Below are 24,293 nucleotides of genomic sequence, written 5' to 3' on the forward strand. Positions count from 1 at the left end.
TCCCTTGAATGTTATCTTCCTGTGCCGTAAATTCATGGGAGAGGCTTTGTCCAACAATCTTAAGACTTATGGCAGTCATCTTAGGGGTGAGTCTCTGTGGCCAAAAAGCCCAGAGTCACCTAGTCACTTTGAGCCATGCAGTTCAAAAAGCGGCTAGGCCCAAATCCAATATGGCTCCGTGCACCCACCCATCTAAGTTTAGCCCCAGGCAATTTAGTACAAATCTTTAATCCCAGGAGGCAAAAACAAACAGATTTCTGAGTTCAAGGCAAGCCTAGTACAGAGCAAGTTCTAGGTAAAAACTTAAATCTAGGCTTGGTGGATCACAACTTTAATCCCAGTGTTTAGGAGACAGGCAGGCAGATCTCTGAGATCAAAATCAGTCTACAAATCAAGTTCCAGAACAGTCAAGCTTAGGCAGTGAAGGAGTTGGAAAACAGAAAGCTGGTGATAGTGAAATAGAACAAGGGAGCCATGTTTCAAGCAGCAAGCAGCTTTGGCCATGTGGCTCTGTCTTTAGAATTCAGAATAAAAGAACTACTGGGAAAATGATGCCGGTTAGCTGGAGCTAATAAATAGTGGTAAGTAAGAAGAGAACAGCATCGTTGAGGCGAAATCTTCTGGGAAGTGTTTTCTGAGAGTACAAAGAAGCTGTGTTCCAGAGATAGTCATGGTTGTACCCTGTGCTACAGCTGTACTTGTTAGTGTGTTATAGTCTCCCAGGTGGTACTGGTTTTTTGAAGGGTCATGAAGAGCATCTGAGGCTCACTGTGACAGGACATGAAAGGTCTTTGGTGAAGGTGCAACTTCAGTTGCAGTTGATGGCCTAGGACTGAAGGGGTCATGCAAAGAAGTAGAAGATTGGCACCATAAAGAGGGTCTATGAGAGACTATTCGTGAAGCCTAGTTGCAGCAGAAGACCCCAGTGCATTGGAGATGCCAGTACCATGGGATGAACACCAAGAAGAGGAGCTACAGTGGAATTAATCAACGTGAGCTTAGAGTGCTAAAGAGGGAGGAGCTGGAGAAGTGGCACAAGATCTTTGGAGAAGCCCAGAAGACCATGTGTAGATCCTAGATATTGAAACAACAATTTGTAACATTGACATTGCCTTGGAGATGCTAAGATGCTTAAGATGCCATAGCCATAGGCTATGTACTGAGGAAAACTGCTAACAAGGAGTGGAATAAAATCAAGAGGAAGAAGTTTCTTATGGTCAACAAAAAAAAAATGGAGTTGCAGATATGAAGACTGCTTTGACATCGGACTTGAAGATGCAGAGTTTGAAGTTTGCCAAACTGATTTCCTGACTCATTTTAGGGATTGCAGTTAAGTGATTGGATACATCTCAGAAGAGACTTTGAACTTTGGAATTTTAATATTGTTGAGACTGCTATAGACTGTGGAGACTATTGAAGTTGGGCAAAATGTATTTTTGCATTATGTAATGTTTAAGTCTGGCCCCCATAGACACATAGGTTTGGACAGGCCTATGGGGGGCCAGGTAGTGGAATGTGATGGTTTGTATATGGCTGGCCTAGAGAGTGGTACTATTTGGAGATATGGCCTTGTCAGTGTAGGAGTGTCACTGTGGGCTTGGGTGGGCTTTAAGATCCTACTCTTGCTGTCTGGAATCCAGTCTTCCACTAACAGCCATCACATGAAGATGTAGAACTCTCATCTCTGCCTGTACCATGCCTGCATGGATGCTGCCATGTTACTGCCTTGATAATAGTGGACAGAACCTCTGAACCTATAAGTCAATCCCAATTAAATGTCCTTATAAGATATGCCTTGGTCATGGTACCTGTTCACAACAGTAAAAACCTAACTAAGACACAGTGTATCTGGTTTTATGTAGAGATCCTTGTTCCATTTGGCGTTGAGCTTTGAACAAGTAGATAAAAATGGTTGGATGGTTTTAATAGCTGAATAGTACTCCACTGTGCACATGTACCATATTTTCTATATCCATTCCTCTGCTAAAAGACATCTGGGTTCCTTCCAGGTTCTTGCTATTATAAAAGAAACTACTATAAACATAGTAGAGCATATGTCCCTGTAATATATTGAAGGGTCTTTTGGGTGGATGCCCAGGAGTGGTGTAGCTTGGCCCTCAGGTAGTACTATGTCCAATTTTCCGAGGAACCTCCAGACTGATTTCCAGAACGGTTGTACAAGTTTGCAATCCCACCAGAAATGGAGGAGTGTTCCTCTTTCTTCACATCCTCACCAGCATCTGCTGTCACCTGAGTTTTTGATCTTAGTCATTCTGACTGGTGTAAGGTGGAATCTCAGGGTTGTTTTGATTTCCATTTCCCTGATGATTAAGGATGTTGAACATTTCTTTAGGTACTTCTTAGTAATTTGATATTCCTCACCTAAGAATTCTTTGTTTAGCTTTGTATCCCATTTGTAAATAGGGTTATTTGACTCTTCTTGAGTTCTAACTTCTTGAATTTTTTGGATATATTGGACACTAGCCCTCTATCAGATATAGGATAGGTAAAGATCTTTTCCCAATCTGTTGGTTGCCTTCTGTTCTAATAACAGGGTCCTTTGCCTTACAGAGGCTTTGCAGTCTTTGTCAATCCTTTTTTTTTTTTCATCTTTATTAAATTGGGTATTTCTTATTTACATTTCAAATGTTATTCCCTTTCTCAGTTTCCAGGCCAACAACCCCCTAACCACTCCACCTCTGTTTCTATATGGGTGTTCCTCTCCCAATCCTCCCGCCAGTACTGCCCTTCCCACAAGAATCCCGCTCACTGGGGGTTCAGCGTTGGCAGGACCAAGGGCTTCCATTTCCATTGGTGCCCTTACTGGGGTATTCATTGCTACCTATGCAGCTGGAGCCCAGGGTCAGCCCCATTTGTCAATTCTTGATTTTAGAGTATAAGCCATTGGTGTTTTGTTCAGGAAATTTTCCCCAGTGCCCATGTGTTCAAGATTCTTCTCCACTTTTACTTCTATTAGTTTGAGTGTATCTGGTTTTATGTGGAGGTGCTTGATCCACTTGGACTTGAGCTTTTTATAGGACAATAAGAGTAGATCAATTTGCATTCTACTACATGCTGACATCCACTTGAACCAGCACCATTTGTTGAAAATACTATCTTTTGTCCACTGGATGGTTTTAGCTCCTTTGTCAAAGTTTAAGTGGCCATATGTGTGAAGGTTCATTTCTGGGTCTTCATTTCTATTTCATTGATCAACCTGTCTGTCTCTGTACCAATATCATACAGTTTTTATCACTATTGCTCTGTAATACTGCTTGCGGTCAGGGATGGTGATTCCTCCATAAGTTCTTTAATTGTTGAGGATAGTTTTTGCTATCCTGGTTTTTCTGTTATTTTAAATGAACTTCAAATGGCTCTTTCTAACTCAGTGAAGAATTAAATTGGGATTTTGATGGGGATTGCATTGAATCTATATATTGCTTTGGGCAAGATGGTCATTTTTACTATATGAATCCTACCAATCCATGAGCATGGGAGCTCTTCCCATCTTCTGAGATCTTCTTCAATTTCTTTCTTCACAGACTTGAAGTTCTTGTCATACAGATTTTTTTCACTTGCTTGGTTAAAGTCACACCGATGTATTTTATATTGTTTGTTACTATTGTGAAGGGTGTCATTTCTCTAATTTTTTCTCTGACTGTTTATCCTTGAGTAGAGGAATGCAACTGATTTGTCTGAGTTAATTTTATATCCAGCCACTTTGCTAAAGTTGTTTATGAGGCTTAACAGTTCTGTGGTGGAACTGGTGTTTGCCCATTAGATGGGTCTCAAGTTGGTTATTGGTTGGCCATTCCCTCAGCCTATGCTCCCTCCCCCATGCCTGCATTACTTGTAGACAGGATAAATTTGGGGTTAAAAATATTCAGCATGGGATGGTGTCTCTATCACACCACTGGGATTCCTGTCTGGATACAGGAAGTGACCTCTTCAGGTTCCATATCCCAAGTATAGTGAGTCATTGCTAAGGTCACCCCCACTGATTCTTCAGTGATTCTCTTGTCCCAGGACATGACTCATCCTGGAGACACTCCCTACCTCCTCACCCCTATCAGTTGCAGATTTCCATTCATTTTCATGGTCATCTAACCATCTCTCCTGTCCTTCCCAACACCTGGTCCTGAATCCCCCATTCCCTTTCCCATTCCCCCTCCCTTCCAGTTCTCTCCCTTCAGCTATTTCTTATGACTATTTTATTCCTTCTCCTAAGTGAGTTTCAAGTTTTCTTACTTGAGCCTTCCTAATTGTGTAGCTTTTTTGGGGTCTGTGGAGTGTAACATGGAACCTGTAGGTTTATGTTTAATATCCACTTATTAGTGAGTACATACCAAGCATGTCCTTTTAAGACTGGGTTACATCACTCAAGATGGTATTCTCAAGATCCATCCATTTGCCTGTAAAATTCATTATGTCTTTGTCTTTAATAGCTGAATAGTACTCCATTGTGTAGCTGTATATTTTATCTACTCTTCAGGTGAGGAATATCTAGGTTATTTCCAGTTTCTGGCTATTATGAAAAAATGCTATGAATATAGTTGAGCAATTGTCTCTGTAAGATGCTGGATAATCATTTGGGTGTATGCCCAGAAGTGGTATAGCTATATCTTGATATAGAAATATTCCCAGTTTTCTGAGAAAACACAAAATTGAGTTCTGAAGTGGTTGTGCAAATTTGTACTCCCATGAGCAATGGAGGATGTTCCTCTTCCTCCACATCCTTGACAGCATGTACTCTCTCTTGAGTCTTTGCTCTTAACCATTATGATGAGTGTGAGATGGAACCTCAGAGTTGTTTTGATTTGCATTTCCCTGTTGACTAAGTACTTTGAACATTTCTTTTTTATTGGATTTTTATTTACATTTCAAATGTTATCCCCTTTCCCAGTTTCCCATCCATAAACACCCTATCCCAACCCCTCCCCATTCTTCTACGAGGATGTTCCCCCTCCCCAACCACCTACCTCTTCCTGCCTTCATGCCCTGACATTCCCCTACACTGGGGGGTCCAGCTTTGCCAAAACCAAGGAGTTCACCTCCCATTGGTGCCCAACAAGGCCATCCTCTACTACATATGCAGCTGAAGCCATGGATCTGTCCGTGTGTACTCTTTGGGTAGTGGTTTAGTCCCTGGGAGCACTGATTGATGGGTATTGTTGTTCTTATGGGGTTGCAAGCCCCTTCAGCTCCTTTAATCCTTTCTCTAACTCCTCCAATGGAGAACCTATTCTCAGTCAATAGTTGGCTTCTAGCATTAGTCTCTGTATGTGTCATGCTCTGGCACAGCCTCTCAGGAAACAACTATATCAGGCTCCTGTCAGCATGCATATCTTGTCATCAGCAATATTGTCTGGGTTTTGTATATTGGCTGTATCCCCAGGTGGGGGCAGGCTCTGGATGGCCTTTGCTTCAGTCTCTGCTTCAAACTTTTTGTCTCCATATCTCCTCCTATGAATATTTTTGTTCCCCCTTTTAAGAAGGACTGAAGTATCCACACTTTGATCATCCTTCTTCAGCATCCTGTGGTCTGTGGATTGTATCTTGGGTAATTCAAGCTTTTGAGCTAATATCCACTTATCAGTAAGTGCATAGCATGTGTGTGGTTTTGTTTGTGATTGGGTTACCTCACTCAGGATGATGTTTTCAAGTTCCATCCATTTGCCTATGAATTTCATGATCTCATTGTTTTTGATAGCTGAGTAGTACTCCATTGTGTAGATGCACCACATTTTCTGTATCCATTCCTCTGTTGAAGGGCATCTGGGTTCTTTCCAGCTTCTGGCTATTATATATAAGCCTGCTATGAACATAGTGGGGCATGTATCATTATGTGTTGGAGCATATAATATATGCCCAGGAGTGGATATAGCTGGGTCCTCATTTTCTGAGGAACCTCCAGATTGATTTCCAGCTTGCAATCCCACCAACAATGGAGGAGCATTCCTCTTTCTCCACATCTTTGCTATCACCTGAGGTTTTAATCTTAGCCATTCCAACTGGTGGAGGGTGGAATCTCAGGGTTGTTTTGATTTGCATTTCCCTGATGACTAAGAATATCGAACATTTTTTTAGGTGCTTCTCAGCCATTTGGCATTCCTCAGTGAGTTTTTTTTTTCTTTAGCTCTCTACCCCATTTTTTAATAGGGTTATTTGTTTTTCTGGGGACTAAATTCCTGTGTTCTTTGTATATATTGGAAATTATCCCTCTATTGGATGCAGGATTGGTAAAGATCTCTTCCCAATCTGTTGGTTGTTGTTTTTTCCTTTGCATTACAGAAACTTTGTAATTTTATAAAGTCCCATTTGTCAATTCTGGATGATTCTAGCTCATTTATTAAAGATCAAGTGACCATAGGCCTGGGTCTTCAATTCTGTTTCATTGATGTACCTTCCTGTCTCTGTATCAATACCATACATTTTTTATCACTATTATTGTGTCAAGTTCAATGTGTTTTAGTAAACTTTCTTTTATGAATGTGGGTGCTCTTGCATTTGGGGCATAGATGTTCAGAATTGACCCTTGCACTTGGTGGATTTATCCTTTGATAAATATGTAGTGTCCTTTCTCATCTTACTTCATAACTTTTGGTTGAAAATTTATTTTATTGGATATTAAGATGGCAACTCCAGCTTGTTTCTTGGGACCATTTGCTTGGAAAACTTTTTTCTAGCCTCTTCCTCTGAGGTACTGCTGTCTTTGTTATTGAGATTTGTTTCTTGTATGCAGCAAAGTGCTGGATCCTGTTTGTGTATCCAGTCTGTTAGCTTATGTCTTTTATAGGTGAGTTGAGTCCATTAAAATTGAGAGCTATTAAAGACAGATGATGTTTAATTCCTGTTACATTTTGTTTTTGTAGTTGATATTATGTTCATGTGATTCTCTTTTTTTGACTTTGTTGTGAGAACAGGAAGTCAAGGCTGGACCCCCCGCCCCCACCCATTGTAGGGGAATGTCAGGGCAGGTAGGGGAGAAAGGGAGGGATGATGGGTGAGGGAACACCCTTATAGAAGAGGGGGTTGGCGGATGGCATAGGAGGTTATGGGTGTGAAACCAGGAAAGGGGATAATACTTGAAATATAAATAAAAACATATCCAATAAAAGAACTATACAAAGGGGGAAAAAGAAACAAAGAGAACAATACAAAGAATCAGCAAAACCAAAAGCTGTTTCTTTGAGAGAATCAACAAGATAGATAAAGCCCTAGCCAAACTAACTAAAGGGCCCAGAGGTAGTATCCAAACTAACAAAGTCAGAGATGAAAAGGGAGACATAACAACAGAAACTGAGGAAATTCAAAAAAATCATCAGATCCTACCTATAATAGCCTATACTCAACAAAACTGGAAAATCTAGATGAAATGGTTTGTTTTCAAGATAGATACCATAAACCAAGCTTAAATCAAGAGTAGGTAAACTTTCTAAACATGCTCATATCCCATAAAGAAATAGAAGTCATTAAAAAAAATCTTCCAACAACAACAACAACAACCACGCCCAGGGCCAGATGGATTTAGTTCAAAATTCTACCAGACCTTCAAAGAAGACCTGATACCAATATTCCTCAAACTATTCCATAATATAGAAACTGAGGGAACACTACCTAATTCAGCCTATGAAGCCACAATCACTCTGATACCTAACTACACAAGGATCCTACCAAAAAAGAGAACTTCAGACCAATCTCGCTCATGAATATTGATTCAAAAATACTCAATAAAATTCTTGCAAATGGAATCCAAGAACACATCAAAACCATCATTCAGCATGACTAAGTAGGCTTCATCTCAGGGAGGCAAGGTTGGTTCAATATACAAAAATCTATTAAAATAATCCACCGTAAAAACAAAGTCAAAGAAAATAGATGCAGAAAAAGCATTTGCCAAAATACAACACCCTTTCATGTTAAAAACATTGGCGAGATCAAGAATTCAGGGCCAATACCTAAACATAATAATGGCAATATTCAGAAAATCAACAGTCAATATCAACTTAAATGGAGAGATATTGAAGCAATTCCACTAAAATTAGGAGCAAGACAAGGATGCCCTCTCTCCCTGTATCTATTCAATCTAGTACTTGAAGTTCTAGCTAGAGCAATAAGACAACAAAAGTAGATCAAAGGGATACAAATTGGCAAAGTGAAAGTCAAGATATCACTATTTGCAGACAAAATAATATTGAATCTATAGTGTGATTGTTATTATTGACTCTTAGGTAGGTCTAAGTGGGAAAAAGGAGTCGTACTCCTCCAAGGTTTTTGCTTCAGTTCCAGCCTCCTGTTCTGTCCTGCTTTAGTTCCTGCCTTCCTTTCAGGTTGAACAGTGACCTGGGAGCTATAAGATGACATAACCTGTTCCTCTCCCTTAATGCTTTTGATCCTGATGCCTTATCACAGAAGTAGAAAGTTAACTAGGGCAGGGTGTTACAACAGTCAGCATGCACCTTATACATGAGACTGACATGTATGAGAATATATTTTATTGTTAGTAATGCAAAGATATATTATCAAATTTGATCCAATGTATAGACCATGAACAAGGCATTTATACATACTTGTAAGTCTGAGTCATTGATGAAGTAATTAATATCATCTATTAATTAATATCAACAAGGGAAAACAAAAGCATACATAATGAAGGCATTTGTGTAGATAAATAGTATTTGTCACTTTCTTTTTTATAATTTTATTTAATCTTTTTTTACAGTCCAGATTTTTATCCCTGTCCTGGTCTACCCTCTGACTGTTCCACATCCCATAACTCCTCTGCCCACCCTGCCTCCAAGAGGATGTCCCCACCCTCCCAAACCCTCTCCTCTCACCCAACCTGACCTCTCCACTCCCTAGGGCCACCAATCTCTTGAGGGTTAGGTGCATCTTCTTTGACTGAGTTCAGGCCCTGCAGTCCTCTGTGTATATGTGATGGGGACATTATATTAGCTTGTGTGTGCTACCTGTTTGGTGGTTCAGTATCTGAGAGATCTCGGGGTCTAGTTTAGTTGAGACTGCTGGTCCTTCTACAGGTTTGCCCTCCTCCTCAGCTTCTTGCAGCTTTTCCCTAATTCAACCACAGGGATCAGCAGCTTCTGTCCATTGATTGGGTGTAAACATCTGCATCTGACTCTTTCAGCTGCTCTGCTTGGTGGGTCTTTCGAGGGCAGTCATGATAGGCCCCTGTTTTGTGAGCACACTATGCACAATTAAAGAGAACTGGAAACAGATAAATTTTCCATCTGAATAAGATAATAAATATACTGAATTTAACATTATATAACATAAGTCAAATTTTAAATCAGGAAGAAGACAACAATATCCCTTCTTTCTATAGAATGTTCAGGTTTCTATGTAAAACCCTAACGATTGCAGTAAGGCCAGTAGGTAAATTAAATTCTCTCACATTAGGAAGAATTGTAAGTGGCATTGAGGATAACATAAAAAAGTAATCACTCAAAACTGTCTTCATTGAACTAATCAAAATTTACAGCAAAATGGTTCAAGATTATTGATTCATTTACATGCCAGCTGCTTTTATAAATACATGCAATAAACACTGAAATTTTCAATTTAAAAATATACTTCAATTCTAAACTCCTCATAAATGGCATTCTACTTGGGTGATGGAGTTGCTTGTGATGTGATTATGTACTGTAATTAAGGATAGCCAACCACACCAGAATGTATGGGAAAGATTAATATTTTTCTGAATTTACTATATAAGTGCTGTATTTACATCATTTCTAACTCTCCCTTTTTTTCTCCAATTCTTCCCATGCCTCCTCATACTCCTTCCAAAATTCATAACCTCTTCTTTTCCTCTTTTTTCTTTTCTTTTATTGGATATTTTCTTTATTTGCATTTCAAATGTTATCCCCTTTCGAAGTTTCCCCACTAGAAACCTTCCATCCCACCCCCACCTCCTACCTCATAAGGGTGCTCCCCTATCCACCCAGTACCCCCTGCCTCCCTGTCCTGTCATTCTCCTACACTGGGGCATCAAGCCTTCACAGGGCCAAGGGACTCTCCTCCCACTGATGCCCTACAAAGCCATCCTCTACTACATATACAGCTAGTGCCATGGGTCCCTCCATGTGTACACTTTGGTTGGTGGTTTAGTTCCAGGAAGATCTGGGGAGTCTAGTTGGTTGATACTGTTGTTTTTCCTATGGGGTTGCCAACCCCCTCAGTTACCTCAGTCCTTTCTCTAACTCCTCCACTGGGGATCCTGTTCTCAGTCCAATGGTTGGCTAGGAGCATCTGCCTCTGTATTAAAAGCCATGTCAGCAGTAACCCTACCAAAGAGTTCCTTCAAATGCAAGTATGTTGATTGCAAGTCTTCTATTTCAAGAAAACTACATTAAAAAACGTGTGTTAAAAACTGAGGGTTCCAGTGAACGTGATTGTTTGGGGGAGGGCGGTAATGGGGGGAGGATGGAGAGGAGAACAACCATATAGAAGGGGAGGGGGGAGGGGTTAGGGGAATGTTGGCCCGGAAACCGGGAAAGGGAATAACATTAGAAATGTAAATAAGAAATACTCAAGTTAATAAAAAAATAAATAAATAAAAAACTGAGGGTCCAAGAGACAATGCTGTGTCATCCTTTACACTAGGATCTTGTTTTGCATTTAGAAAACTGATTTTTGAGCATTATTTTTACTATTTAAGCTAGCTTCCTTGTTTTAAGTAGAGATGAAGAAGGCTCATGAGGCAAGTGGGGAATGTGGTAGCATATAATAAAGGAAAAGAGGGAAGGCAGAAGATACACAAAATTAGGACCCAAACCTGACTGATGAAACAAGACTGTTCCTTCTTCTTTATTGGAGGTGGAAAGAGAGAGAAGACTGTCAGCTAACATACACATCAAGGTGAAGAGATAGCCAAATGATTGGCTATAGAAGACCTTTCCACCAGACTACCCAGGTGCTTCCCTACACTCAAACCACTTTTCCTCCCTTGTATGTTCTCTGAAAATGGTTCCCTACTATAGTCCCAGATTTTTCTTACAGAACCACCTGAGATCCTTGGACTTATCCCCAGGTCTCTGCCACCATGAAAAATGTACTGCTTTCTCTTCCTGCTGCATGTTGTGTCCGTCTTTGGCTATGCTGAGCTTCAAACAGCAGAATGCCAAGAATCACAAGAATGAAGACTGACACCCCCATCCTGATGAGATTCTCCATCGTGTAATCCTGGTGCTGTGAGACTGGAGATTATAGAAAAAGAGGTCACAGAGGTTCGGGCAGAAGAAAGTCAGTCTAGTAGTCTGCTTCCCCTGGACAGGATTTTTATCTTCTGTATTGAATCCTATGGCTAAGAATTCTGTTTACCTACCTGTCTTGGGGTGTGATATGTTTGGTGATAGCCCGAGGGGCTGAGCTGCTTCTAAGAACCAAAGGAAAAACATAGGATGTGTGAAATACTTGAAACCCAAATGTTTTCTCCTAGGTCCTATGTTTTTATTTTCTTCCTTCTTCCTTCACCCTCAACATTATTTTAACAGAAATGACATTTAAAGAAAAAGCCAAGTCAGGTATGGTGGCCCACACCTTTAACCCCAGAACTTGGGAGGGCAGAGGCAGACAGATCTCTGTGAGTTGGAGACCAGCCTGATCTATATAGTGGGTTCCCAGCTAATCAGGACTAGTTAGACCCCCTCTCAAAAACTTCTCTCTCTCTCTCTCTCTCTCTCTCTCTCTCTCTCTCTCTCTCTCTCTCTCTTCCCTCTTTCTCCTTTTCTCTCTCATCTCTCCCCTCTTTTTTCTCTTTCCTCTCTCTCCTCTCTCTTTTCTCTCCTCTCTCTTCTCTCTCCTCCCTCCTCTCTGCCCCTCCCTCTACCTCTACCTCTACTCCCTCTTGCACAGAATATGGAGACCATCACAGAAATCTGGTCAAAATACAGAGAACAACTAAGCATGAGGGAGGTGCCCAACCCTAACTGATACAGTTACAATACAACCCCTACAGCTAAACTCAGGATATATATCATAAGAGAATTCAGAAATATTATAAGAACCTGAGGACCAGAACATCTGCTGTAAGATAGTGTGTTCTATGTCAATGAGTCTTACCCATGAACTTATATATGTGTATGTGTATGTATATGTATATATGCACTTGTCTAGACAAGACCTTCATGGTAACATCAGATGACATACCAGTGTGGATAAGTGAAATGTTATAGGATCCTACCCTTAGTTGAGGAAGCTACAGACAATGGATTGCTGCTGTGAGAGGAAAATTCAGTCTTTTCCAGGTATGCGCCCCTGGTAAGTTATCCAATCCCAAGTTGTGAGCCCTAAACACACATACTTTTAAGCAACACTAAATGTCTCATTGCATATACATACAGCAAGTTGTATTTATATATACATACATATAACAAGATTAATGAAAAAGTAATGATTTGAGAGAGAGTGAAGGATACATAGAATCTGGAAGAAGAAAGGAAGGAGCATAAATAATGCAAATACAGTTCTTATCTCTAAAATTATTTTTAAAATTAAAATAAATGTAAAGAATTAAAACAAAAAGAATGGGAAATTTTATTTATACTGATTTTACTGTAAATTTTCATAGGAAAATTTTTATAAATATTCCAAGCATCTTAGTTTTTTGTTGTTTGTTTGTTTGTTTGTTTGTTTGAGACAAAAATCTTTTGTAACTTTGGCTGTCCTGAAACTTGCTAGGTAGACAAGGCTGGCATGAGATCTGTTTGTCTCTGTCTCTTGAATCCTGGGATTAAAAGTGTGTACTACCATGCTTGTCAAGTCCAAATTTCTTAATTTAATTTCTTACTCTGTTTCTTTCTCAGACACTTCATCTGTCTCTTCCTCATTCATTTCTTAATATCTTTCTGTCATTCATTTTCTTATTTCCTTCCTCCCTTCCAGTTTTCCTGTCTTCTTTTCCTCCTTTCTTTTCTTTGGGATAGTGTCTTACATAGCCCAAACTAGCCTTCAACTCACTATATCACTTAGAATGACTTTGAATTTCTGATTCTCCTGCTTTTACTTTCTGAGTGCTGTAGTTACAAGTACCAATCATGGTTCCCAGTGTACTTAGTGCCAGGGCCTCCTGCATGCTAGACAATTATTCTGCCAACTGAGCTACAACTCTGGCCCTGGATTTCAATAAAACTTATCATTAGAAGCAAGAGTTCTCCTTCGACAGGAAATGAGTGAAATCTTAAGCTCAGACAGAACAGGTGGAGGTCCTCTTATCTAAGACCTTGAATTCCACAGGCAGTCTAACAGATAGGGTTATTATGAGTTTCAACAGCTACACTTTTAGGTGTCCCTAAGAGGGGAAGCTTCAGCACTCCTAGAGAATTCTGCCTGATACTGCTGATCTAGGAGCCATTGATCTTAGACACACAGAAAGGAAGGAGCTACTCTCCCCTTGGTCAGAAAAAAAGGAGGGTATATTATTTTCAGTGATACTTCTGGGTCACTTAGTCTCCATAGGATGCCATGGAGCCTCACTTCAGTGAGAAGGGGAGTGCGACAGGGAGTTATCCTAGAGGAAGAGAGATGGGGGAAGTGTTGACTATTTCTGAACCTGACTCTGATAATGTGGACCTCTTCCTGCTTTCACAGACTCTGCTCCTACCCCACTTCCTGGTCTGTTGCTCCTAAGATCCTCATTCTTCATCCTGGTCACCAACTCTTCTTCCTCAGTTGGTCTGTGCAGTTTTGAGACTCTGAGTGGACCCACTGGACTCCCCAACTATAATCAGGGTTTTCACAGAGTCACTAGGTACTGACTTCTAAGAGATGTTGTGTACACCCTAGCATCTGTAACCAGACCCTGTAGGAGTACTTGCAGAGCACAAAGGGAAGTTGGCCTTCAGAGCCCTGCTTGGTAAATAACAGGCCAGGGTTACAGATGAGGTCACTTCCCTATCCTTTGGACAAAGAAAACTTTTCAAAACCTATGTATAAACAATAGTCAAGTTCTCTCTAGGAGAAAGATTGAGAGTTTTGCCAAGTCAGCAGTGAGTGCTTTTGAGGCAGCCCTAGGGAGAAAATGACCTGGGGGATTGAAAACTGGCACCTGCAAACCACCTGTCCTCTCATATTCTACATGCAAGTGCCACTTCTCTGAATTTGGGGCTTCAGTTCAGTTTCCCTCATCCTCTTACTTCCTGGGACTCCCTTAGCAATAAACTTATGTTGTCAACCACTGATTGAGTCAATGATGGAGCTTCCTCACCTGACACATGTATTTCCAAGAGATCGCTGGGTTCTGACCACACTTGGGGGCTGTTGACATAATAGCCATAACATCTGAACATCCACCTCTGGCTGAGGATCACAGGGCCCATAGGAAACAGGCCCTGGAATTGCCCAGTAGAGTTTATAAACTCTGAGTCCCGGATCAAGGACGGCTTCTGTTCTCCTTCCTTAGTCAGAACAAACCTGTTAAATCCCAGTTGTGAGACACACTGAAGTGTCACAGTCTCCCCTGAGGTCACCACAGTGCTGGACTGGATGGATAGGCTGGGTTTACTATAGAGTCCTAAAAGAGAAAGTTGTAGCATGTTAAGTGGACTTAACCAACCTACAATGCCTTCCAATGTTGATCTGTGATACAAGACACTCTTGATAGTAGACCCATTTCCTGAGGGCAGAACTTGGGACTGGGTATTCTCTCACCTGTCACTACAAGCTCTAGAGGATCACTGTGCTCTGACCACCCTGAAGGGGTCTTATAGTAACAGCGGTATATCCCTCCATGTTGTTGTTCAATTGATGAGATCAAGAACTGAGCCTTGTTTGTGGCCTTTGGAGTGTTCTTTGTGCGCCAAGGATGTGGACCCCCCTCTTTAAAAAGACGGTATTCCTGGGCCCCTGTCGTCACTTCACATAAGATGGTCACCTGCTTCCCTCTGGCAACCAATGATCCTGGCTGAACACTGAGGGTTGGCTTGTGGGGATTCCCTGCAAAGAAATGAGAGACACAGTCAGAGGACATGCCCCCTCAGATTTCAGCCTTCAGCTCTAGCACCCCTTCCCTGGTATCACCTGATGCTCTTGAGCCCCATTGAGCAAGGGTAGCTTCAGATCCCCAGTGAGGAATGATCTGGAACAGTTAGACATGTACTCACCTTCCAACCCCGAGGTCTCTTGGCCCAGATTCAGCCCTAGAAGAGAATCCCCTATGAAAACTTTGCCCTTAGCACCTACCTCAGTGCTCCTTCCCTTCACTGAAATCTCTTAAGCACCCTGGAGTTTCCTGATTGGCTAGAACCTGGCTGTATGGCCATTATTACCCTTCTCCTCTTCAAATTTTACCCAGATAGAGCACGGCTGTGAAGATGAAGGTCATGGCACCGTCTCTTGGTGGCTGCAATTGTACTTGTGGGAGAGACCACAGTGTCTGGCTAGATAGACGAATATCACTAAGTATGAGATCTTTAGAGAGGCGGGATTTCTAGAATCACATGATTACACAGAGGAACCTTCAGAATACACACAAGAAGGGGAAACAGCCCTCCCTAGGCGACTACCTCATATTTCTCCAGAGCTGTGACTTGGCTGGGCTCCAGAAATTCTTACAGATATGGTCATCTTGCTTAACCTCACTTATTAAAAATGCAGCAGCAAATAGCTTTGTTACCTTCCTTTGCTGGCTCCTTCCACTCTTTCAGCACATCCATCCACAGCCGTGGGGTTTCCTTACATGGATCAGTTATCTTGTAGCCATAAAAATTTGGGGATGATGCAGATTGATATTGCTGGGTGGGTGCCAAGTAGCAGGCACACTGAGCATTCAACTGTGTCTGTCACATGGAGCTTCACTCTGAGCGTGGAGGAGAACACACAGAGATGAGGAAGGAAATAGGTGTTCTTGTGATTCTGAGAGTGAGTGTCGCTGTGGCCTGAAGAACCCCTCCCAACATAGACCTCCCTTTATTTTCTTAGTGATGTCATCTGCCCCCTTATCTCTGAGAACAGTATTCAGAGATGTTCTTGTCCTCCTCACTGTTTATGTTTTTCCTGGGGCTGTGCTATCCTTGCTGGAATAAGGTTTGTTTTCTCCCTAGGACCTCCATGTTACTCATTGTTTGTGCCAGTTTGAAGACTAGTTTTTCATTGCTGAGGTTCCTCATTTGGAACCTGTTTGCAAGCACTTCACTACTTAGATTGAGTATTGAATTGTGTCATGATATCTGGGACATTCATGAGTTCAGCAGTTTTCATTACCACTTTAAAATGTTATCCCTTTTCAGTTTTTCCCCTATGCAATTCCCCCACCCCATGGTTCAATGGGGATGCTCCCCCACCCACCCACCCCCTCTTGCTTCCCCACCCTGGCATTCTCCTATACTGGGACATCAAACCTTCACAGGACCAAGGGACTCTTCTCCTATTGATGCCCCATAAGGCCATCCTCTGCTACATATTCGACTGGAGCCATGGGTCCCTCCATGTGTACACTTTGGTTGGTGGTTTAGTCCCTGGGAGCTCCAGTTTGTCTGGTTGGTTGATATTGTTCTTCCTATAGCATTGCAAACCACTTCGCCTACTTCAGTCCATTCTCTAACTCCTCCATTGGAGACCCCGTTCTCAGTCCTATTGTTGGCTGTGAGCATTTGTATTTGTCAGGCTCTGGCAGAGCTTTTCTGGAGAGCTATGTAAGGCACTTGTCAGCATGCACTTCCTGGCATCTGCCTGAGTTTAATGACTACATGTGGGATGGATATCAAGGGGTGGCAGTATCTGGATGGCCTTTCCTTCAGTTTCTGCTCCACTCTGTCTCTGTATTTCCTCCTCTGAGTATTTTGCTCCTCCTTCTAAGCAGGACAAAAGCATCCAAACTTTAGTCTTCCTTCTTCTTGAGCTTCATGCAGTTTGTAAATTGTGTCTTGGATACTTCAAGCTTTTGGGTTAATATCCACTTATCAGTGAATGCCTATATGGTTTCTTTTGCGATTGGCTTACCTTACTCAGGGTGATACTTTCTAGTTCCATCCATGTGCCTAAGAATTTCATGAAGTCATTGTTTTTAATAGCTGAGTATTATTCATTGTGTAAATGCACCATATTTTCTATATCCATTCCTCTGTTGAAGGACATTTGGGTTCTTTCTAGCTTCTGGCTACTATAAATAAGGCTGCTATGAACATAGCAGAACATGTGTTGGTGCATCTTTTAGGTATATGCCCAGAGTGGTATAGCCAGGTCTCAGGTAGTACTCTGTTTGATTTTCTGAGGAACAGTCAGACTGGTTTCCAGAGTGGTTGTACCAGCTTGCAATACCACCCACAATGGAGGAGTGTTCCTCTTTTACCACATCCTCATCAGCATCTGCTGTCAACTGAGTTTTTGATCTTAGCCATTCTGACTGGTATGAGGTATTACAGAGTTGTTTTTGATTTGCATTTTCCTGATGACTAAAGATGTTAAACATTTCTTTAAATGCTTCTTAGTCATTCAGTATACTGCAGTGAGAATTCTTTGTTTAGCTCCATATCCCATTTTAATAGGGTTATTTGATTCTCTGGAGTCTAACTTCCTAAGTTATTTCTATGTATTGGATTAGCCCTCTATTGGATGGAGGATAGGTAAAAGTCTTTTCCCAATCTGTTGGTTACCATTTTGTCCTAATGACAGTGGCCTTTGCCTTACAAAACCTTTGCATATGAGATCCCATTTGTCAATTCTTGATGTTAGAGCATAAGCTATTGTTCGGTTCTGAAAATCCTCTCCTGTGCCAATGTCTTTGAAGCTTTTCCCCACTTTCTCTTCTATTAGATTCAGGATATATGCTATTATGTGGAGGTCCTTGATCCAAATTGGACTTGAGTTTTATATAAGGTGATAAGAATTGATTAATTTGCATTTTTCTACATGCTGACCAACAGTTGAAACAGCACCATTTGTTGAAAATCTTTTTTCCCCTGGGTGGTTTTAGCTCCTTTGTCAAAGATTAAGTGACCATAGGTGTGTAGGTTCATTTCTGGGTCTTCAATTCTATTCCACTGATCTTTCTGCCTGTCTCTATACAATAACATACAGGTTTTTTGTCACTATTGCTCTATAATACAGTGATGGTGACTCCCCCAGAAGTTCTTTTATTGTTTAAAGTAGTTTTTGCTACCCTGGGTTGTTTTGCTATTATAAATGACTCTGAAAATTGCTCTAAGTCTATAAAGAATTGAGTTGGAATTTTGATGGGGATTCTATGAATCTGTAGATCGCTTTTAGCAAGATGGCTATTTTAACTATATTAATAATGCCAATCCAGGAGCATGGGAAATCTTTCCATCTTCTGAGATCTTCAATTTCTTTCTTCAGAGACTTGAAGTTCTTGTCATAAGATCTTTGACTTGCTTGGTTAGAGACCCAAAAATGTATTTGATATTATTTGTGACTATTGGGAAGGGTATCATCTCCCTAGTTTCTTTCTCAGCCTGTTTATCATTTGATTACAGGAAGGCTACTGATTTGTTTGAGTTAATTTTATATCCAGTCACTATGCTGCAGTTGTTTTTCAGGATAAGGAGTTCTCTGGTAGAACTTTTGTGGTCACTTAAGTATACTATTATATCATCTGCAAATAGTGATATTTTGACTTCTTCCTTCCAAATTTGTATTCCTTTGACCTCTTTTTGTTGTCTAATTGCTCTGTCTAGGTCTTCAAGTACTATATTGAATATGTAGGGAGAGAGTGAACAGCCATGTCTAGTGCCTGATTTTAGTGGGATTGCTTCAAGTTTCTCTCCATTTAGTTTGATGTTGACTACTGGTTTACTATATATTGCTTTTACTTTGTTTGCGTATGAGCCTTGAATTCCTGATATTTCCAAGAGTTTTATCATGAAGGGGTGTTAAATTTTGTCAAATGCTTTCTCAGCATCTAATGAGATGATCATGTGTTTTTTTTTCCTTTGAGCTTGTTTACATAGTGAATTATATTGATAGATTTCCATATATTGAACCATCCCTGCATACCTGGGAAAAGCTTACTTGATTGTGGTAAGTGATGCTTTTGATATGTTCTGGGAATTGGTTTGCAAGAATTTTATTGAGTGTTTGAGGGAAATTGGTCTGTAGTACTTTTTCTTTGTTGGGTCTTTTTGTAGTTTACTTACAAGCTTAATTGTGGCTTTATCAAATGAATTGGGTAGTATTCCTTCTGTTTCTATTTTGTGGAATAGTTTGAAGGGTATTGGTACTAGGTCTTCTTTGAATTTTGCACTAAAGTCATATGGTCCTGGGCTTTTTTTTTTTTTTTTGATTGGGAGACTTTTAATAACTGCTTTTAATAACTGTCCCATAAGTTTGGATATGTTGTGTGTTCATTTTAATTAAACTCTAAAAAGTTTTTTTTCTTTATTTTATCCTTGACCTAGTTAACATTTAGTAGAGAGTTGTTTAGCTTCCATGTGTATGTGGCCTTTCTGTTGTTTTTGTTGTAATTGAAGACCAGGCTTAGTCTGTGGTGATCTGCTAGAATGCATGGGATTATTTCAATCTTCTTGTATTAGTTGAGGTCTGTTTTGAGACCCATTATATGGTGAATTTTGTAAATGTTACCATGAGATTCTGAGAAGAAGGTATATTCTTTTGTTTTAGGATGAAATGTTCTATAGATACCTGTTAAATCCATTTGGTTCAAAACTTGTGTTAGTTTCATTGTGCTTTGTTTAGGTTCTGTACCCATGATCTGTCTGTTGATAAGAGTGGGGTGTTGAAGTCTCGCACTATTATTGAGTGAGGTGCAATGTGTACTTTGAGATTTTGTAGGGGTTGGGGACTTAGCTCAGTGGTAGAGCGCTTGCCTAGCAAGCACAAGGCCCTGGGTTCAGTCCCCAGCTCCAAAAAAAGAAAAAAAAAAGAAAAAAGAAAAAAGAAAAAAGAGATTTTGTAAAGTTTCTTTTATGAATGTAGGTCCCCTTGCATTTGGAACACAGATGTTCAAAATTGAGAATTCATCTTAGTAGATTTTCCCTCTGAGGAATATGGGGAGCAAGATTTCTTATCTTGTTTGGATTCAATTTCCTTTAAAGAATGGCCACTGCAAGATTGTCCAGGCCCTAGTAGATGACCCTATACCATTGCACTAATTAGACTCCAGTAAGTTAATTATGAATTATATTATTGTAGCATGAAATTGGGAGGAAACTGTGATGAAAGGTTCAGGGATGGAGTCCATGTAGAAGTATATAAGTGAAGGGTGGATATACAATCAATATAATTTTTATACATACATGAAATTTTCAAAGAATATATTAGAGGAAACTGAAATTAATAGCTAGAACAATTTTCCCATGATATCTTGATGTTAAAATAATTAGTACTTTCAAGTTGACTGTATATCTATACACAAGTATGTGTACACACATGTGCACATGTAGCAATTATCAAAGAGAAAGAAACTATCAATTTGAAATTGGAGAACATGGAAGGGATTGGAAAGAGGAAGTAGAAGTGGTAATAATATAATTACATTGTAATAAAAATTTTATTAAAATGAATAAATCAGAAAACCATGGCAATCAAGCTGCAGGAACCCTGCAGTCCAGACTGCGCCAGGATCTGAAGGGAACCGGTCAAACAGCTTCCTGCACACAAATCCCGTGGGAGGGAGAGCTATAACTTCAGAGGGGCAGACACACCTGGGAAACCAGAAGGTACTGCTCTCTGCCCACATTTCTGACTAGAGGAAAACACCTAGTGCCATTAGGGGCCCCTGTGCACAGGGATCCAAAAGTAGGGGCAGGCATTTCTGGTTGCTGCCCTCACGGAGAGCTGAAACCTAGCCCTGAGGAGCGACTTCAGGCCCAAGGCCAGAGGTAAGACCAACTTTTCTGCTCCAAGTGACCTGCCTGGTAGACTCAGGACACACACCCAAAGGAACAGCTGAGAGCCAGTAGACAGGAATGACTACACGTCTGAAGGTAGAACACTCATTCCCATAAATGGCTGAAAGAAAACAGGAAAAAAGGTCTACAGACTCCTGACACACAGGTCAACAGGACCGGCAAGCCACAGCCAGAAACAGAAGAACAAGGTAACACTAGAGACAAACTGATGGCAAGAGGCAAGCACAGGAACCCAAGCAACAGAAACCAAGAATACATGGCAACATAGGAGCCCAATTCTCCCACCAAAGCAAACACTGAATATCCAAACACACCAGAGAAGCAAGATCTAGATTTCAAATCACATTTGATCATGATGATGGAGGATGTCAACAAAGACATAAAGAACTCCCTTAGAGAAATGCAGGAAAACAAAAGAAAACAAGTAGAAGCTCATACAGAGGAAACACAAAAATTCCTGAAAGAATTACAGGACAATACAATCAAACAGGTGAAGGAATTGGAAATGGAAATAGAAACAATAAAGAAAGCACAAAGGGAGACAACCCTGGATATAGAAAACCAAAGGAAGAGACAGGGAGCCACAGACACAAGCATCACCAACAGAATACAAGAGATAGAAGAGAGAATCTCAGGAGCAGAAGATCCCATACAAATCATTGAAACAACTGTCAAAGATAATGTAAAATGGAAAAAGCTACTGGCCAGAAACATACAGGAAATCCAGGACACAATGAGAAGAAGAAACATAAGGATAATAGGTAGAGAAGAGAGTGAAGACTCCCAAATCAAAGGGCCAGTAAATATCTTCAACAAAATCATAGAAGAAAACTTCCCTAACATAAAGAAAGAGATGCCCATAAAAATACAAAAAGCCTACAGAACTGCAAATGGATTGGACCAGAAAGGAAACTCCTCTCATCACATAATAGTCAAAACACCAAATACACAAAACAAGGAAAGAATATTAAAAGCAATAAGGGAAAAAGATCAAGTAACACATAAAGGCAGATCCATCAGAATTACACCAGACTTCTCACCAGAGACTATGAAAGCCAGAAGATCCTGGACAGATGTCGTACAAACCCTAAGAGAACAGAAATGGCAGCCCAGGTTACTCTATCTAGCAAAACTCTCAATTAACATAGATGGAGAAACCAAGATATTCCATGACAAAACAAAATTTTCACGATATCTTTCTACAAATCCAGCCCAACAAAGGATAATAAATTGTAAAGACCAACTAAAGGAGTCAAACACCCTAGAAAAAGCAAGAAATTAATCATTTTCCAACAAAACAAAGACAAGCACAGAAACATAATCTCATCTCCAAATATGAAGACAAGAGGAAACAACAATAAGTATTCCTTAATATCTCTCAACATCAATGGACTCAGTTCCCCAATAAAAAGACACAGATTGGGCCGGAGAGATGGCTCAGTGGTTAAGAGCACCGACTGCTCTTCCAGAGGTCCTGAGTTCAAATCCCAGCAACCACATGGTGGCTCACAACCATTTGTAATGGAATCTGATGCCCTGTCCTGGCGTGTCAGTGACAGTGTGTTCATATACATAAAATAAATAAATAAATCATTTAAAAAAAAGACACAGATTAACAAACTGGATAGGCAATGAGGACCCAGCATTTTGCTGCCTGCAGGAAACATACCTCAGACGCAAAGACAGACACTACCTCAGAGTAAAAGGCTGGAAAACAACTTTCCAAGCAAATGGTCTGAAGAAGCAAGCTGGAGTAGCCATTCTGATATTGAATATAATCAATTTTCAACTAAAAGTCATCAAAAAAGATAAGGAAAAACACTTGCTATGCATCAAAAGAAAAATCCACCAAGATGAACTCTCAATCTTAATATCTATGCACAAAATACAAGGGCACCTACATACATGAAAGAAACATTATTAAGCTCAAAGATCACATTGCACCTCACACAGTAATAGTAGGAGATTTAAATACCCCACTCTCATCGATGGACAGATCATGGAAACAGAAATTAAACAGAGACATAGACAGACTAAGAGAAGTCATGAACCAAATAGATTTAACAGATATTTATAGAAGATTCTATCCTAAAACAAAAGGATATACCTTCTTCTCACCACCTCATGGTACGTTCTACTAAATTGACCATAAAATCAGTCATAAAACAGGCCTCAACATATACAGAAAGATAGAAGTAATCCCATGTGTCCAATCAGACCACTACTGGATAAAGCTGGTCATCAATAACAATAAGCAAAGAACGTCCACATATACATGGAAGGTGACAATGCTCTACTGAATGATAAGCTGGTCAAGGAAGAAAGAAAGCAGGAAATTAGAGACTTCTAAGAATGTAATGAAAATGAAGGTACAACATACCCAAATTTATGGGACACAATGAAAGCTGTGCTAAGAGGAAATCTCATACCTAAGAGTGCCTGAAGAAAGAAACAGGAAAGAGCATATATCAACAACTTAACAGCACAAAAAAAAAAGCTCTAGAACAAAAAGAAGCAAATAACCTAGGAGGAGTAGAAGGCAGGAAATCAACCAAGTAGAAACAAAAAGGACTATACAAAGAATCAGCAGAACCAAAAGTTGGTTCTTTGAGAAAATCAACAAGATAGATAAACCCTTAGCCAGACTAACGAGAGGACACAGAGAGTGTGTCCAAATTAACAAAATCAGAAATGAAAAGGGAGACAGAACTACAGAATCAGAGGAAATTAAAAAAATCAAGAGATCCTACAACAAAAGCCTATGTTCAACAAAACTTGAAAATCTGCAGGAAATGGAAAATTTCAAACACTAACACCAGGTACCGAAGTTAAATCAGGAACAGATAAAACATTTAAACCACCCCATAACTCCTACCGAAATAGAAGCAGTCATTAAAGGTCTCCCAACCAAAAAGAACCCAGGTCTAGAGGGGTTCAGTGCAGAATTCTATCAGACCTTCATAGAAGACCTCATACCAACACTCTCCAAACTATTCCACAAAATTGAAACAGATGGAGCGCTACCGAATTCCTTCTATGAAGCCACAATTACTCTTATACCTAAACCACACAAACACCCAACAAAGAAAGAGAACTTTAGACCAATTTCCCTTATGAATATAGACCCCAAAATACTCAATAAAATTCTGGCAAACCGAATCCAAGAGCACATCAAAACAATCATCCATCAAGAACAAGTAGGCTTCATCCCAGGCATGCAGGCATGGTTTAATATATGGAAAACCATCAACGTGATCATTATATAAACAAATTGAAAGAACAAAACCACATGATCATTTCATTAGATGCTGAGAAAGCATTTGACAAAATTCAACACCCCTTCATAATAAAAGTCCTGGAAAGAATAGGAATTCAATGCCCATAACTAAACATAGTAAAAGCCATATATGGCAAACCAGTCACTAACATTAAACTAAATGGAGAGAAACT

The 24,293-nt window shown here is 40.2% G+C and overlaps 1 protein-coding gene across 16 annotated transcripts; it reads right to left on the reverse strand.

Moving 5' to 3' along the window:
* Positions 1 to 8,478: 8,478 nt before the first annotated feature.
* Positions 8,479 to 15,814, reverse strand: Lilra5 (leukocyte immunoglobulin like receptor A5). 16 transcript variants are annotated; one of them, XM_087593031.1, is made up of 6 exons: positions 15,632 to 15,814; positions 15,120 to 15,155; positions 14,668 to 14,952; positions 14,431 to 14,530; positions 11,345 to 11,395; positions 8,479 to 11,216 (listed from the first exon to the last, which is right to left on the reverse strand). In XM_087593031.1, exons 1-6 carry the CDS (start codon positions 15,669 to 15,671, stop codon positions 11,126 to 11,128), a joined length of 603 nt encoding a protein of 200 aa, XP_087449157.1. In that variant the 5' UTR covers positions 15,672 to 15,814; the 3' UTR covers positions 8,479 to 11,125. The 16 variants fall into 16 exon arrangements, with proteins under 16 accessions (XP_087449157.1, XP_087449136.1, XP_087449163.1 ...); XM_087593010.1 differs by having other exon boundaries at positions 14,225 to 14,530; NM_001430274.1 differs by lacking the exon at positions 15,632 to 15,814 and adding an exon at positions 15,307 to 15,393 and having other exon boundaries at positions 10,797 to 11,216.
* Between the last annotated feature and the right edge of the window lie 8,479 nt (positions 15,815 to 24,293).

Source organism: Rattus norvegicus, chromosome 1 (assembly GCF_021556685.1).
Source record: "Rattus norvegicus strain SHRSP/BbbUtx chromosome 1, alternate assembly SHRSP_T2T, whole genome shotgun sequence".
Lineage (NCBI taxonomy): Eukaryota > Metazoa > Chordata > Mammalia > Rodentia > Muridae > Rattus > Rattus norvegicus.